Raw genomic sequence first — 17,247 nt, forward strand, 5'->3', positions numbered from 1 at the left:
GCTCTTTGTTTTTATTGAAATATTGTTGGCCTTTTGTGACACAAAACAAAAAAGCTAGAGGTGCCTTAGAAATTTTATTGGTAAAAAAAAGAATGAAATACAACTGTCAATGTTTGTGTTGCAGACTCTAATTTTGCAACAAAACAAATAAAATACAGATTTAGTTAAATTTCTTTAAGTTATAGCTATGCTTTTAGGAAACTGTTAACCAAAAGCACCATCAAGACAAATACAAAATACATGCACTTTGTTTTACACTACCCATGTACTGTCTATAAGCACCTTCCATGTACCTTTTTATTTTTATTTTTTTATAGGGGACCTATTATGCTTGTTTTCCAGCTGCATATTATAATACTTGGACTCTAGAGTAGCTTTGAGTGATTCACAGTTCAAAATAATCATCATTTATCTTGTATTCATCCATTTCCTTTAATAAAACCCTCTCATTAAGTCAACTTTCTTCTGATTGGATGCCATTTACAAATACAAGATTTGTCCCTTAGATGACCATATTAGGATGCCCCCTCTCAGTGAATACTACACAGTCGAAGTTGGAAAAACACACTAAAACTAAGTGTTTAGTGCAGTCTGAAGCAGGATTTCATTAATTGAAAACCTTTCCATGTTTAATATGAGCACCCACCATTGTAGCATTATATATGTGATAGAAAACAAGGAAAAGCACAATAGGTCCACTTTAATAGTGGTTTCCACTTGCCTTTGCATTACTTTGATTTGACAACTAACTATTAGAGCCCACTCTGAGTTATGAAGGATCATGTGAAGATAGACGATCTGGTCAACTTTTGATAAAACATGTAGAATATTTACAGTTTAGGAACCTTGAAGAAAAACAAAAATTCCAAATAACTTAAAGCTTTTCAATCTGTATACAATGATGTCAGAAAGCACTCCTAAATAGTGACTTTCTTTCCACCTTAAATGACATAAAGTGCCACGTTCCTCATATAAAAATATACTCTTCAAAATGTTTTGTAAGTTATATAAAGCCTAAATAAACATTTCTGAATACATTAAGGGTTCTGTCCAAAAATAGCTTTGAGGCCTTTGATCCTCACATACCCTCTTCCGTGTGGTTGGGGTACATGCCATCCACCCAGGCAGGCCTAAACCGCGCTGGAAGGCCTTGTGTAAGCACAGACCATGAATGTGGAATTCCACGTCTCTGCCGTTCATGGGAATGCTGGATGTATCTGAACCTGATTGCACCTCTATAGAGTTCCAATGAGGCTTACATGGTTTTCACAGAAGTCAAGAGCCTTCCAAAAACAAAACAGTGAACACAGTCAAGACGAGGTGCCGTTCAAACTGACAAGTGCGGTGTTTAAAAGTACTTCATGTGTATTTTTCTGCCTCTTTGGTTCTTGGCATAGGAAAGCATCGGCGGTGAGTGTATGTCCATGACCCAACAGCTCCCCAAAGTAACCAATGTCTCATGACATAAAAAAAGAAAACATAACCACGTGAGTGCAAAAAAAGAGAATAAAGCACTAGTAAGTTGCCCTTTATGGGAGGAAAAAATGGAAAAAGATTATTTTTGCTGTTTAGTTGCTGTAATTGAGCTTCCATATGACAAAACCATTGTGGCCCGCATGAATTAGAGAGAGAGAAAAAATGCCAGAGCACGTGAATTTGCTAACCATCCTCTAAGTGTGAAAAATATTTTGACATAAATAATTCATTTTCAGTGTTCAAACCGAATACAGTGTAGAGCTGAACGCATTCCGCTGCAATCTTACTTCATAGTATTTCCAGTTAGCGTGTTCCAGACGTTTTCCAAGATCCAACAGTCGCCTTTCTTTTCTTCTGTGGAACATCTGTAGGATACGTCACTGATATTATCTTAAAAATCCTTTCACTGTCATGTCACTTTTACTCTAGCATGCAAGCAGTTACGTGTCTTAAATATTTATGTCTGTTGCTCCCAATCAAATTCCACTTTGTTTTCCATTCCAGATGGGATGTCAGAATGTGCAAAATGTAATAAATACCTCCAAAATTCTTCACTTCCAATTCCAGCTTCTCATATTCCCTTCCCTTCGTACCCTTGTCCCTTTTCCCTTCCTTTCTCGGTACCCTGCCTCATTGTTTCCTCACTTGCAAGTAAAAACCTCTGATTTCTCACTGCATGTGTTGCACTTGACGAAACAGCACCAGTGGAACTTGCAGTTGCACTGCCAGACTCGCGTGTAGTGGTGTGTGTTGTGACCCCGACCACAACACATCACGTTACAGCCGTCTGCGAGGCTCGAGGTGCCGTTGCACAGTCTTCCTCTTGTCCCTGTGCTTCCTGTGGCCCTGTCCTCTTCGCAATAGTTGGGAGAGCGCTCCAGGTACACCAGGTCTGTGTCTGTGGGCTTTTGGTAGCCTCGAGCCTGTTTGAGACGCAGGAAGGAGGGTTGGCGAAGCCGCGTGGCTCGAACTGGCTCTACTTGAACTGCATCGCTGTAGCGTTCCTTCAGCAGGTTACCGATCTCTCTGAAATTTGGCAGGGTGATCCAACAGGTCTTAGTAGTACAGGAACCAGATACACCATGACACTTGCACTCTAGCTTCATTCTCTCCTCCAGGATCTGAGCGCACAGAGAGTAGATATTAGGTTGGTACACATTAATCATGGTGGTTAAAAGCCTAATCAGTAGGATAAGTAACAATTAACAATAAAACTTGGCAAAGAACTTAAAGAGTATTTTGAAAACACAGGTCTTACAATAGAAACTCAATGCAATAAAAATTAATTACATCTCAGATTGCTTACACACAAGAAATCTCATTATCATGAGAACAAACTGAGTAAATCCTTGACTTCCAGTTGGCCTAACTGCCAGAACATACCCCACTCAAAATAAGTTAACTGAACATTTGGTCATCAAAGTCAGTTAAACTTCATGGATATAAATTTGCCCATTTAGGAAGCAAAAACCATTCTGATTTAACCTGCTTTAGTGCCAATGAAAGTGACAACAGGTGCACTGGAGAGCCAACAAGACAGTCACCACAAAGGGAATGGTGACTGACTGAATTTTCTTCAGTTTTGGCTACTGCTAGTGTCCTCTGTGGTGCTTGGGGGTGCTGGTACGTAAATCCTAACCCATTCAGGGTTGATCCATCCAAGAAGGGTTGCTGTATTTCCCAGCACACTCTCAACAATGTGGAGGAGATACCAGGAGATGGACCGTTACGCGAGGAGAGCTGGACACGGTTGTGTAAGAACATCAACGCACTAGCAGGTCTGGTATCTGCTCCTTTGTATGAAGAGGTGCAGGAAGTTCACTGCCAGAGCCCTATAACAGGAACATGAAAGCTATTTATGCATGTTTTTCTGAGCAAACCCTGTCACACTGAGCACATGTGACAGATGCAGAAGAGTATGGAACTGGTGTGGCAAACGTTACGCTGCCTGCAACATCATATACAGGGATGAGGATAAGGAGACAGCAATGGTCTGTGGGCATCACCTGCAAAACCATTCCCTTTTCGAGGATAGTCTCCACATGTTATCGCTTTGATTTTAATCAAAGCAGATAAATTCATTCAAAGTGGTTCATCCTTCATAACTGAAACTTTAACTGATTTTTGTGTTATACTATGATAATGAAGTGTTCCCTTAATTCTTTTTTTTTTAGCAGTGTTGATCCCCCACAGCCCTTTTAATGTTGAAGCTATGGGCTGTCTGTCTGCTTGGCTGCTTTATGGCTTCTTATAGAGTAGAATTGCCAAAGGAATTGAAAAATAGGTTGGAAAAACATGGAGAAAGATCAGTAACCGACTCAAAAGCAGTCAAAACACAGCTGCAGCACTAATCAAGAGTAACAGAGCCAGCCATAGTGCCACTAACCTCCTGAAATGTCACCACAGACCATAGTCTGTAGACTAGTTAAAATCTGAGAGGTAATTTTTGAGCCTCTGTTTATCTTATCAGTGAAAGTCAGAGTTTGTGTGACATCTGAGACAGTGCGAAAGGACGGTGCACGCTCTAAGGATGACGTCCAAAAAAGGTCCTGCTTGCTCTTCCACACAAAAATTGGTTTTAGGAGAGCATTCTTTGGTCAGATGAAGCCAGATACATTTATTTGCCTTAGATAGGTTCCAATGTGTTTGGCGCAAACTCGTCCGGGACCCCCACACCAGCAGCGAAGCTCCAAGGTGATACGGGGCTGAATGAATGCAAAGGAGGTTGAAGAGATGACATTTATAGATGGGCCATGGCTACCCGTGGAAATCCCAAAATACCGGCTGACAAAATGACTGGCAGAAGACGAATATTCCAGCATGATAATCATCCAAAGCACACAAAAGTTTCTAAAGGAAGGAAAACTCAAAACTATGACCAGGCCAAGTATATTGCCTGATTGGAATCCAGCAGAACACCAACAGCTGAAAGAAATGTCTCTGAAGAACAGCACAGCATCTCATCAGAAATCTGTGTGACACCGATATTCTTCATGCCAAAACGGATCGAATCTGTTATTAAAAGTTGCTGCTCTGGTTTCCTGTATTTTGAATAGAATCGGCCTGTTTTTAATTTCACATGAGAACAAACACTTGACCATTCAACTTAAAAGTAAGCAGCTAGTACAAGTTCATCATTTTGAATAATTCGACATTTAATTGACGTTGCGCGGGGGTGTACACACTTCTGTGTGTTGCAAATGGTCATTTTAAATTTGCAGGTCCATTGCTTAAAATGCTTAATAGCATTCGCTCAGCCTTCAAGTCTGTCTGTTCTGGTGAGCTGGGTTTTCTGTGGGCACTTCAACTTTCAGCACAGCAACATATAGGCCAACTTTATGTCAAAACCTGGGGAAAATAACTCATACCCCCAAACTGTAGTCTCTAATTAACTTTACCTTTGCTGAGACCACAGAATAGCATGTCAGCCCGAGAAAACTGACCAGAGCCGTTGTGCAACCATGCATGTATAGAGTTACATTGTGGTTTGAGCCAGATTTATATTATATTGCCATACAAATATTTTCAGATGACAAAATTGACAGGTGACTGTTTGCCTTGGTGACCGAGCTGTATTTTGTTTTCGATGCATTTTCAATGTGAGATGACTTAAAGCTCATAATTACATCATGTTGTAACTTGTTTGTCTACAGCTCTGGTCTTAAGAGAAACTCTGTCTTTCCCCTCGTGGTTATCGCATTTTTGGAAGTCCCTCCGGTCGGTTCAGTATTTGTGGTGGCGCAGAAGTGTGGTCTTTGGTGCTGCCGCTGAGAAAGGAGGCGGGGGATAATATCCTCAACTCTGACTTAATGCTTAGTAATTCAGTGAATGGGCTGTAGGCCTGTGGCACAGCTCTATTTAGGAGTCGTCCTTACCAACCCTCACGTTTTATGTCACACATCGTTTAATTATTATTTGCTTTATTGTTTAGTTTACAACTGGTCAGATAGAGTTTTGTGATCATGTGTTACCTTTCGCCCGGCCTCATTGTTGTGCAGGTTCATCAGCCTCCGGGCGTTTTTCTTGATCTCGCGGGCGTCCATGAAACGCCGCGAAAACTCCACGCCGTATTTGACATCAGCTGAGCAGCCTCCCCATTTCCAGCCCTCCTCCTGGTCATTGTAGCCCTGCTTGTCCTGGTCACAACCACACTGGCTCAGATTGCCTTGGCTACACGCTGCGGTTACTGCATGGGCAACTCCAGCAGCCGTGATGGCATAAGTGAACGCTGCTTCCCTGCTGCCTGAAGAAATAGAATCATGTTAATATACCGAATCCATTGTTATTCCAATATTAGGTTCATAGAGATGCTGATGGGCGTGAAGGAGGCCATCATTAGTCTGAAAAACCAGACTATATTCTATATACTATATTCATTTTTATCAAGGCAGCAACCTGACAAGATGTCAGAAAGACATTATTCTCTGTCTTTCTGACATCTTTTCAAATGCTCTTAGCAAAAAGTGTTGCTATCAGGAAAAAGTTGGGCTTAAAGACAATATAGCATTCAGCATTTCTGGACTGTGGCCCATGTTTGTAAGCTTAAAGGCTTTTGTCTTGACCTATTGAAAGTCACTTCTGATGTACTGATTCCTTGACACTACCAAGTCACTCCTTTTAGCTAATTAGCCCTCTGCTCAATTAGAGGTTATGCAGACCTATGGTAGAATTACCATGAGGTCACCAAACCGCTGAAGATCTATTTTCTCGGGATACCTTAAAGCTTCAAGGATTCCTCCTATTAAGCTTTCAAGGGGTAAAGAGTTAAATCAGGACCTCTCCAAAACTAGCGTTCTTTTTTGAAAAAAAAAAAAAATCATTTGAAAACACATTTTATGTTTTTGGCTTTTAAACTAGGCTGAATATTTGGCATTTGCATATACTTGTCTTGTTTTAACTTTTCCTTTTTATTATTATTTTATTCTCTTTTAGCTCTGAAGTCTGTCCTAAGGTCCGTCCAAGTAAAGCTTGGTCACCGTGCATGCTTTGTAATGTCCTTCTTCTGTTTTTTTAATGATTTGATTTGACTTGACGTCAAATAACACGCAAGGCAAAAATAAAAGAAAACACTTCTGTGTGGGCAGACAAAAGGCCTTTCAATTTTATGGGGTTACCCCAGCAGCCAAACATTTGTTGCATTTCACGACAAGTTCTCTAGTCCCTCGTTTCCAGCTTTCCGGAAAAGGCAAAAGCCCTCAAAATGTATTGATGTGCAAAGCTGGGTTGCTGCTCTTTGGCTTTAGAGAAAAAAAATATTCACTGCTTTAAGGACATGATTAAATATGAAAGAGAGCAGTGGTGTATAACAGTATTTGTTAATGCCTTCCGTAAATTTACTGTAAGAGGCAAAATAATGAGCCTAAGAGTAAAGGCACAGTTTCATAACTCCATCTTTTCTCCGTAAGCCTTGTTTCATGCTCCATCGCTGATCTGCACAGTTAGTCGGTAACTGTTGAAGCAGTGATCACCATGGTGAAGAAAACACAAGTGACATCTACTGGCTGACTGGAGGAGCTTCTTTTTTCTTTAAAGATCAGCACTCGCAGTTACTTTGCTTAATGTTTTTCATCAATGGGATTTCTCACGCAGCTCATGTGTCATTCTGTCTCTGTCTTAGGCGGTCCGCATCATTCCAGCAAATGATACCGCTGTGTGTTGCATGTTGAAATAATCTGTGGCCAGGCTCGACTGAGATGTGCCCATTTCCAAGCTTTTTGCGTGTCACCAATTGAACTTCAGAATAAACACGTTGATATTTATGGGGTGGGGGAGGGGGGCAGAAAGGGGATGGATTTATTGGCACAGAAGCTGGTAACAGGATATCCCCGCTCACCAATCAGGATAATGCCGGGCCTCCGTTCTTCTGAGCAGCCCCAGAGTATTAATCCATGGCGTCTCTGGTGGAGGCGATTCTAATGGCGCGCCTCCAACCTGACAAACTCGCTCTCGCAAACCATCAGGCCTGCGGTTCGCTCGTTCCATAACTCAAAACAAACTCTTTAGTCGTCTCTCATCAGGCTGAATCTGCGACCCATTCGGATATATTGTATGGTTGAGTCTTTCTCCAGGCATCAGGCGCATTCAATAGCCAAACAGCCATCTCTTCGCACTGTGATTTGTTTTGATTGTACAGCAGTGCATGCAGGGTTCCATTGTTGCCATCCAGCTGCTGGAGCTGACTTCAATTAGTGGTTTTGCATGAATTTCGCTGGTCTTTCTCAACATTTAATGAGTTCACAGGCTCAGCAGGTCAATCAAATAAAGTGGTGGATGGCACATTGGCCACATGAGAGGGGGCTAAGACCCTAGCTCACATTTCTGTCTTTAAGACTAAAGAAAATGGGTAAGAATCAGGTGACAGATGTGTGTGATTTTACAAGAAATTATTTTACAACCCCCACCTCCCCCCAAAATATCTAGAAAGCTCACACATTTGTTGCAGCCTGCTAACTAGTTTACTTCTTATTAAAATAAAGTATTTTTAATTGTTCCTCATGGAAAGGGCGCGAGGATCAAAGTAAGGTCTAGAGCGTCTCTCTGAGTCTTGTTCACACACCACAAAAGAAAAGAGACATTTCCTCTGACAAAAGAAATAAAGCGATCCAGACGTCTCGTCTGCCCGTCTCCCATGTTGAAGAAAGTGATTGCTCCCAGAGATGCTAGATTAAACGTGCATCCAAACCCACAGCGAGACCGCAACAAAACAGCTCCAACTACAATGTGATTTACATGAGAGGTTCACATTAGGAGCAAACACGCTCCTGTGAGGAATAAAACTGGGAAGAATGTGGACTAAAAGCGGGGAGGTGTGTTCGTGTCTGTGTTTATGCATCGCTTTCAGAGATGGACCTAAAGCGAGGCTTCACAGAGAAAGTCTTTGCCCCATCAACCACGATGCATGGCAAGCAGAGTCGCTTAAATCCCCTTTGGGAATACTAGCAAAGCCGTTAGAGTTGGAGTTTGTTCATTCATTGTTCTCGTGTGTGGAGCTCCAAACAGAAATGCCTTCATCAGTGCTCCAACTTTTTCCTCTCAGCGCTGACAATAGTGACAGGACGTTCAAAGGCAACACTAGAAGAATGAGAAGAGATTCTCGTGGCAAGAAGAATGGCTTCGTCTACACGCTGATGTTCAACTTTCAGTGATGGGAAATCTTGGCTGGGCTTGGTTTGAACAGTCCACCTGTTATCACATCTATCATTTCCACCTGTTGGACCTTATTTAATTTAATCAGACTGTTGTAAAATGTTAGCCAATCAACTTTCTTCTGTCACCTTTTTACTCTCAATAGGTCATATTATATTAAATATTGTCAATCTGTACTTGATACTATGTCAGTATCTCAAACACCCCTGTCTCGTCCTTGAAGCCGTTCAGTCTCAGCCTACTTTTCACATATTCTACAATCTACAAGCAGCAACCTCCATGGTAGAACTGGAAGTGTAAAACACTGCTGTTCCTCTAAAGGCCACTAGGGGCTGACTCCAAAAGATACTCATGGTGAATAAGTCGGAAATTGTGATTTGGAAATTTTTTGTGGAAAACCCCCTCAACATGGATTTACCATTCAGAAAAGTCGGAGCAGACCAACATACCCTGAGATGGCAGCAATAAACATAAACAGTAGAAAAACGGTAAACTTCTCATCTGTACTACCACTATTCTGTATTTTTGACTCACTAAATAAGCATTTTCAGAGCACTCAGGCTCTATCCATGAATGTGTTTTGTAACACAAAAAAATATGCATTATGCAGTGTTGCTAGTAATACCTGCATGACTCTACCTTGCTAAGAACCAAAACAAATGCTGTTTTTCCTGTCTTTTTCTGGAATGTGCTAACTCTGGAGTGATGTCACTCCCAAGTTTTTGACTAGAACGCATACATCAGTCCATACTGACTCGGTTTTGAAATAACCAGCATTAAAGATGAAATTAACAATGTTTAGAGCCTGATACGAAACACGGATTAAGTCTCTAAAGCCAATTTTCCTCTTCATAACAACTGTCGGAAAGCAGAATATTTCCTAACTCACCTGTTTGGATCTTTTTAAGACTTAAAATTTGGGACACGGCCTCTTTGATTGAAATGAGCATTGACACACCTCTGCTAAGTTACTGAGCTGAGATTCTTGGTATGTTTGCACTAATGGTGTATACATAATTTCCTTAGGCATTATTAAAGGATTCTGATTCTGATTATCTTGGGATTAACTGACAAACTATTTTGGCCAGCTGTGATGTCTATCTCATGAAATATTTTTTGCTTCAGTATTAGAAATTTAAATTCTAGCATATGTTAGTTAGCACAGATTTTGCAGGTTCGTATAGCAGTATATTTTGTGGCTGTAGCTTGCTAACCAAGTATGCTACCATTAGCTGATAACTTATTTATTGACTTGCTTGTCTTTATGTAGTCACCTCTGGCTCAAAAAATCCAACATGGTGCAAGCAAAACAAAAACTTATCTACAATCTTTAGGTAACCATGCAGTGGCTGCCTCCATCTTTTGCATACAGTCTATGTGTCTATGCAGAGAAAAACTGTTAATACTTCTTGTAGAAGCTGACTTTCAACCAGACTGACCTACTCTCAGCTCTTGTCCAAACACGGTCCTCTCTCCCAGGGCTGAGCAGTTCCACCGGCCGTAGCGGAACTGGTACTGACACTCGTTGATGCCCAGCTGGGCACCTTCACCAATGACGATGATGGCATCGGGGCGACTCTGACAGAGGGCTCTCTGACGTGGGGCCAGTCCAGGTATCTTGTTGCAGATGATGTTGGCACCCAGAGCTACCACAGAAGACAACGCCCTAGGCAGAGAGTAATGGGGCTTAGTGAGAGAGAACAATAGAAATTATGGAACTGAAATCTGTGTGAAATCAGAAAGATTTGAATTCTTCCCCCAACTTAAACCTTGCTTGGGTATCAAGATGTTATTGTCAAGAGGAGAAATGGGTACATTTGTCAAGATAACTAAATAAAAACATAAGTCTTATCATGTTTGATTTAATGGACTCTTATATAGACATAAGAAAGTGCCGTATTTAATTAGAAAAACTGGTTTTCAAATTCAGACATTTCTGTCCACCTCTCTTTCTCTATATTATATAAAACATGAACCAGCACAGCTACTTTAAGGCTTCAGAACCTGCCCTTAATATGAATGAGAGGCATGTATGGTGCAGCAATCATTCTCTCTGTGAGGGTCTGGGTCTTTTAATGTTGTAAGAAAAGAGCTCATTACATAGGCCTGGGCCTGTGGGCAAAGCGTGGAGTAATCCAAAAATGAGGCTTTTCCATATGCTGCTTTCCAATTATGGCCCTTGTCTGACGAGGTGCTTCTATGACAAAGTGGTTCTGGTGTAATGTGTAAATCCACGAGGGCAGGTCATCTCATCAGCGGCGCACACACTAGGACGTGCACAAATCTTGCCGATTAAATATTGGCTACATGCATACACTCAAGCGAATTCATTCAATCTTTATGACTCAATATGAGACGGAAAATGACACACGTGGCCATATGTTGAAGGAAAAATCCACAGCTCTTGTTCCTTGGCAGTCTATGATAGGATAAAATGAAATTAACTGTACGTCACAAATCACGCATTTCCTCCCCATGTTTCCCGTATATTGAGGGACTGGATAGTCCAAATTTCATTTTACCTCACTTTCTAAAATAAAATCTCTGCCACACCAGAACGAGATGCAAGCACGAATCGGATTTCTTCATTTTGCAAAGTCAAATGCTGAGCTAAAAATAATCATCATCATAATAAAATAAAATAAAAATCAGCTGTAATAAACACCTGCACTAAAAACAAAACTTCGCTCTCTGTTAGTCCAATTTCCCTGTGCGTAATTGGCTAATTTGCGCACAAGGCACTACTACCTGCTGGAGAAATTACATGTGTTCATTCAGAAGAAACCTACAGGTAGCTACCGCTGGTGAGGATGAGGAAGATCTGTGGGTAGTAGACGGACAGCAGCGCACTGCGAGATGAGATGATGAGCATGGTTGCGCATTGAACACAGCTTGATTTGCTCGCTTGGGTTTAAGAAAAAAAGGGAGAAGAAGAATTGAGAACAAATGTATCCTTTTTTTAGAGTCCACGCAAATGCAGAGCTGTTCGTCTTCTTTAGCTAACGGAGCCGTGGCTGTCGGCGGCTGTTCCCAGCTCCGCTATCCGTGTGTTGTTGGAGATGAGAGTCTGCATCCCTCGGCCGATGTGCGCTCTGCCACCTGGACTGAAAGCGGGCTAGGTGTTAAAGGCGAGAGAGAGAGAGAGGAGAGAGGGTAGGGAGGGGGGAGGCAGATGGGATTCCGGATGTCCGGATGCGTCTCCAAAAGTGAGACTGTTATAGTATTTGGAGGGGAGAGAGACGGTGGCCTTTTTTCCCCCGGTGCACCAGCCCCCGGGATGAGGCTGCATACCCTGCATCCTTCTGTGTCCCACCCCCTACACACCTCCTACCCACGTCCACGCCTCTCCCACTCTGCTCTCTTTCTCGCGTTTTTTAAAATATATTTTTTAAGGTTTTTTGTTTGTTTGTTTGTTTGTTTTTGGCAGTCAATAGTTAAATGTGTTTCTCGTTATTCCTTTTTGTCCTCATCCCCCCGTTGTGCTCGGACCCGTGACCACTGCAGGGTTACAGTTAAGTCCAGCACATCCAAAACTCAACCAATAATATTCTTAACTCTGAAAAACAACAATGCCAGTGAATAACTGCATATTTGAATTACCCAAAATTGGTTTCAGTGTTTTAAAAATAATAATCTTCTGGGTTTTTGGCAGTGTATATACATATATATTTTTATTCTTATTTTTTTTATTTTTTTATTTTTTTGGAATAGCTTTTTAGCGACTGTCTGTGGGTATCACCAAACAAATGGCTTTAATAACCATTACTTGCACTCCCAAAGAGACAACTCTTGGAGTTCCAGTTTCTCTCAGCTGGTTGGTGTTTGCTGAAATGCTTCAGATTTGCAGTGTCTCCGACTCTTCAAGCTTCCAGCTGTGTTGTGGTTGTACCCTCCGACAACACGCCCTCATGTGGTGACATGAAGGAACAATGTCACTCAGCTACATAACCGGTGCCAGAATGCGCAGCAGTTGGTGTTGCATCTGCAGAGTTACAGAGAACTGCTGTAACTGTTTAACAAAAGAGGTTTATAGATTAGTTTTCAGTGTGGGCAAGCAGAAAATAAAGATACTGATTAATCGGGACAATTTTCTGTGTGGTGAATGCATGCAGGAGTGCAAACAAGGGCAAACACTTGTACTTAAAAGTGCTGTGAAAACAAAAGATCTTCACCAGCACTCGGGCTAGGCTTTATAGGTCTGTCTTACAGACTGGACGGAGAGGAGGGGAGAGGATAAAGTGCATATTTTCCTGGCTTGCTGACATTTTGCAGGCCGAAATGGAGCCTTTCAAAGATTTACTTGAACTGATGAAATGACCACAAGGAGATAATATTGATAGAAATCTGTTACTGAACAGGGTATCAATCATGTGAACAAAACTAAGTGGAATAATTGAGGGTATTTTTGTGGAAATGAACCGCTTAATTTAAATTCCCTGTGGCAACCGGCGAAAGATAGCAGTGATTCAAATAAAATACCTTTCATTCCTTGGCTCGTGTCAGATGGGCCTGATGGTTGTGCCCACTCAGACTGTGTGTGTGTGTGTGTAACTTTAGCTGCAGGCAGATATAATGTAGCTACATGCAGCCTTTCCTGTAAACTGGACCTTTCTGTGTATGTGTTCAACACTTTTTCCCTGTCTCATGCTCCCTCGCCCTCTCTCTTTCTGTCTAAATAATCCCCCTAAAACCACAATTTCCAAAGCCAAGATAGCACTTACACAGCATGCACTCAGTGTCCTGGCGCTCGCGTGGCGATATCTGTTTCTTTTCATATTTCTGAGCAGAAGGCGAGGTGAACGGGGAGACACGAGAAGCACGGGGCCACGCAGGAATTCCTCATCCACTGCTGAAGCTCGAGTTTGTGATGTCAGCGACTCGAAATCAGACCGAATTTTGGTGCGATTGTGTCAAGAGTTTGATGGGAACTGATTTTGTGGAATTGTTCACGTCATTTACGATGAGCGGCGGATCTGGAAGTCAGGCGGGGAGGGAGCAGCGGAGGGCTCGAGCTGGAAGCAGGCCTGAAAAGTCCACATTATTCATAGTGTCTGCAGGGCTCTGAGGGATTTTGGGCCTTTCTTTTCCTTAAACCCCAAATCCTAGATGTCAATGAAACAATATTGTAAACTATAATATTAATCATTTGACAAATGATCTTACATTTTTCTGAACAATAGCAAACACACACAGGATCACACTCAGAGCACCAAATTCATGTGAAACTGCTTCACAGTCACCATGCCAGTCTGAGTTGACTCAGTGTAGCCAATCTTATCCTTAATGTCTTTCTGAGCTTCATCACCAGCATTAAAACATCACTGCAACCTCTCTATTTATATATCACCTCCACCAGACACGTCACATCCATTCCTTCAGAGGATGAAATGTGTCCCTGCCTTAACGTTGCCTTTCACAGCATTTCATTCTGCTCCTTGTGTGCTAAATTTCTCACTCTAACTTAAAAGTAAACTGTATAGAAGAAGGTACTTTTTCTAATGAAATGTAAACTATTGGTGGGTAAAGATGTCGACATTTTCTACTTCATGAAGATAGTTATGTTGCAAGTTTTTCCTCACATCTTTTTTTTATAAGTCCCAGACAGTGATAGTGTGATGCTTTAGCCCAGCAGGGAGGAAAGTGATATATTGTTTTATTTCTAGAAGCTTTGGATGGCTTAGCAATCATCCAAAGTATGTGTCCACCGTCTTTTCTCTTTCTGAGGGGAGCTATTGCTGTCTGAGAGATCTTCTGCCCAGTATAATGAACCCTGTGTGTTATTTTACATCCAATAAGCTGTTTGTTGGTGTTGTTGCTCATATAGACAGTGTATTAGTTGGGAGGGACTGATAAATTGTGCATCTATTGTACTGTAGCTCTGGATATTGGGCATTGATTGCTATTATTTTTTTAAAGTGGTATTTTGGGGGATTTTTTGTGACAATGACTGTTCAAAGTGACAATAAGAGACGCATAAAATAGCTCAGCTTCTATTAAAAAACATCTTTGCTTTGTGTTGTACACATAAAATCCTCCATGACTTTCTTTTAATAAATGTAGTGCTGAAGCCAGGGACCCACTCCCACCAGATAATTATGAGGAGGAACAGATCCCCAGTGGAGGTCTACCTGGAGGCCTAACCCTACTAACACTTCTTTCTTCCTAGAAAAATAAAGGTGAACCTAAACTATGTGTTCATTCTTGTACCTACCATGAATCCAAGTTTATATTTAAGCTTCGTAGCTTTCCAGGAACTATAAAAATACAGCTACGGGACATTTTTAGACTGTGTGACACATCATCATGAGGCCACAAATCAATCCCATGATTAGTGTTATTACTCTGACATTGTACATTTTTTGATGATGCCAACATCGTGACAGCGCGGGGGTGGGAAGGTAGGTTGGGTAAAATACTGACTTGCTCTCAATGCTCCTGGCGTGTGAATGAACGTTAGATAGAAAGGCATTGGACACATTAGAAAGTGCTTGCGTGAATGTGTGTGCGAATGAGACCGTTTGTAATAAACACTTTGCGTAGGAAAGTGCTACACTGGAGCCCTTTCTTACTCGGGCAGTACACCGACAAAATTTGAAGTAGATGAGACGAATGGTTCGCGAGAATACCGATGAAAGCATTTATGTCCAGTTAGATGATTAGATCGTGTTTCCTGTACACAATTTTGATGCTGAAATGAGTCAGCAGGTGCACAATGAAACTATACATGGCGGAGCTGATTGCCACAGACACACTGCTGGTTTGGGGATTTGTTAATAGTAGGAAAAAATATAGATTTATGCCAGCCTTATATGTAAAATGTGACATTTGAGCTCATAGGAAAAGACAGGCATCAAAGAGCTCGGTTCAACATATGGCATGTGTCTCTGATCTGCTAAGACAAACTGATGGGTTCAATTTGTTTAGCTCAGACAAGTGCATATGGGCCATTTTAACTCACTGCTACGTGCAACTCGAGTGACTTTAAAGCTTAACCGCAATGTCAGAGGCATTGTTTAGACCCTAATAATGCGAGACAAACACATGGTGCTTATATGTGTAATGGGCTAAAACGCATGAGAGAATGCACAAAAGATCTGAGGCGCGGTTGGTGAAATGAATATGACCCCCTGCACTGTGAAGGGTTTTCAGAGATAAAAAAAGGCACAGCCAGGCCTGGGGGTGAAGAAGCAAGAGAGTATTTATGACACAGCTACAAGAAACTACTTTGTAATCAAATCTAATTTACACCGTCCTGAGTATCCCCCAAAACCCGACAGCTGACAGGAGGGGAAATTATTTCCATGTTGACGGGCGACATTTCTACTTTTTCACGCAGTCGTTGCCTTCGAAGCATCTTGAACCTTTTTCCAGAGCAGATTATGGCAGGGCTGTATTTTTTAACGGTGACACGAGGGACATAAACGTCTTCAGAAATGATCTCTTTTATGTAAAGAAGATTTATGGGTTTTTTGGGTGCACAAATGCACATTTCAAGCTGTAAACATGTTGCAGATGTGGGGGGAAAGGCTAGAAGGCGGGAAGGGTTTCGAATTCACCACCATGAGAAGCTAAAAAGGGGAGAATTTTATCCTTATGAGTTTGTAATTTAAAGAAACAAGAGACTAACAGGTTCTTTTTTAAAATCTTATTTTTATTTCAAAAATATGAATTGCCTGGAATCGCTGCAACACTGCCAAGATTTTTGCAACAATCTGCTCGCTAATGACTGAAGTGGAAGCTTTATGTACTTTTATGCTGTAGCAATCATGCAGCATTTTTATCCCCAAGTATTTATTCTAATTCTACTTGTTTTGTTTTGTTTTTTCCCCCAAGACTTTTCCCCTTTTTCCGTTTTCAAATGGCTTCTTCTATCTGTCCTTACCCAGCTAGAGCTGCAGAGGGAGACAAAGGACCAGAGAAGCTCTCACTTTAGGTCAAACCTCTCTGGCTTGGGTCAAGCTTGTCCTCTTCCCACCAGCACTCTGGTCTTTCACGCCGTTAAAATAGCAGATCCCCTACTTTTTGATATAGAACAAACTTTACTTTAACCACTGTTTCCTTATTTCATTGCAGCACTGTCAGTCCCCCCACTGTTTAGATTCTAATGAACATTAAGCAACGCGCAGCTGAGAAAATTCCTCTTTCTGATTCTGCTGATATTGTTTCACGTGTCCGGTGATTATTCAGCGAGCCTGGTGTGGTTCAGTGTCACTAGCAATGTTGTGTGTGTCTGACATCCTCAAGGGGGCTCTTTACTCCCTTGTTTCAACGCCGTACATCCACCCCCATCATCCCCACCACCCCTCAGTCGTTCCACCATCTTGGTTCCTGCCATCAGAATTTCAAAATTTAACGGTCGTGTTTATTTGTGCGCCTTTAGTGAACATATATTCCACTTCTCACAAAGTCCCCCCGCTGAGCACACAAAAGCAAGCACTTTTTGACAAAACTGAAATATTTGTGCACTCTATTTAACCATCAGCTAAAGGAGCAAAGACCTGGAATTTAGTAAAATGTATCGGAAATTAAAAGAGCAGTGTGTGTGTGTGTGTGTGTGTGTGTGTGTGTGTGTGTGTGTGTGTGTGTGTGTGTGTGGAGCCACCTTCACCAAAACTTTGGTTTACT

At 41.6% G+C, this 17,247-nt stretch overlaps 1 protein-coding gene across 1 annotated transcript; it reads right to left on the reverse strand.

Annotated features, from left to right (window-relative positions):
• Positions 1–1,748: 1,748 nt before the first annotated feature.
• On the reverse strand, positions 1,749–11,494 carry wnt7ba (wingless-type MMTV integration site family, member 7Ba). The gene is made up of 4 exons (XM_005725144.1): positions 11,412–11,494; positions 10,062–10,288; positions 5,448–5,719; positions 1,749–2,597 (listed from the first exon to the last, which is right to left on the reverse strand). Exons 1-4 carry the CDS (start codon positions 11,492–11,494, stop codon positions 2,118–2,120), a joined length of 1,062 nt encoding a protein of 353 aa, XP_005725201.1. The 3' UTR covers positions 1,749–2,117.
• Positions 11,495–17,247: the final 5,753 nt, after the last annotated feature.

Source organism: Pundamilia nyererei, unplaced genomic scaffold (genome assembly GCF_000239375.1).
Source record: "Pundamilia nyererei isolate P.nyererei 1_Seehausen unplaced genomic scaffold, PunNye1.0 scaffold00014, whole genome shotgun sequence".
NCBI lineage: Eukaryota > Metazoa > Chordata > Actinopteri > Cichliformes > Cichlidae > Pundamilia > Pundamilia nyererei.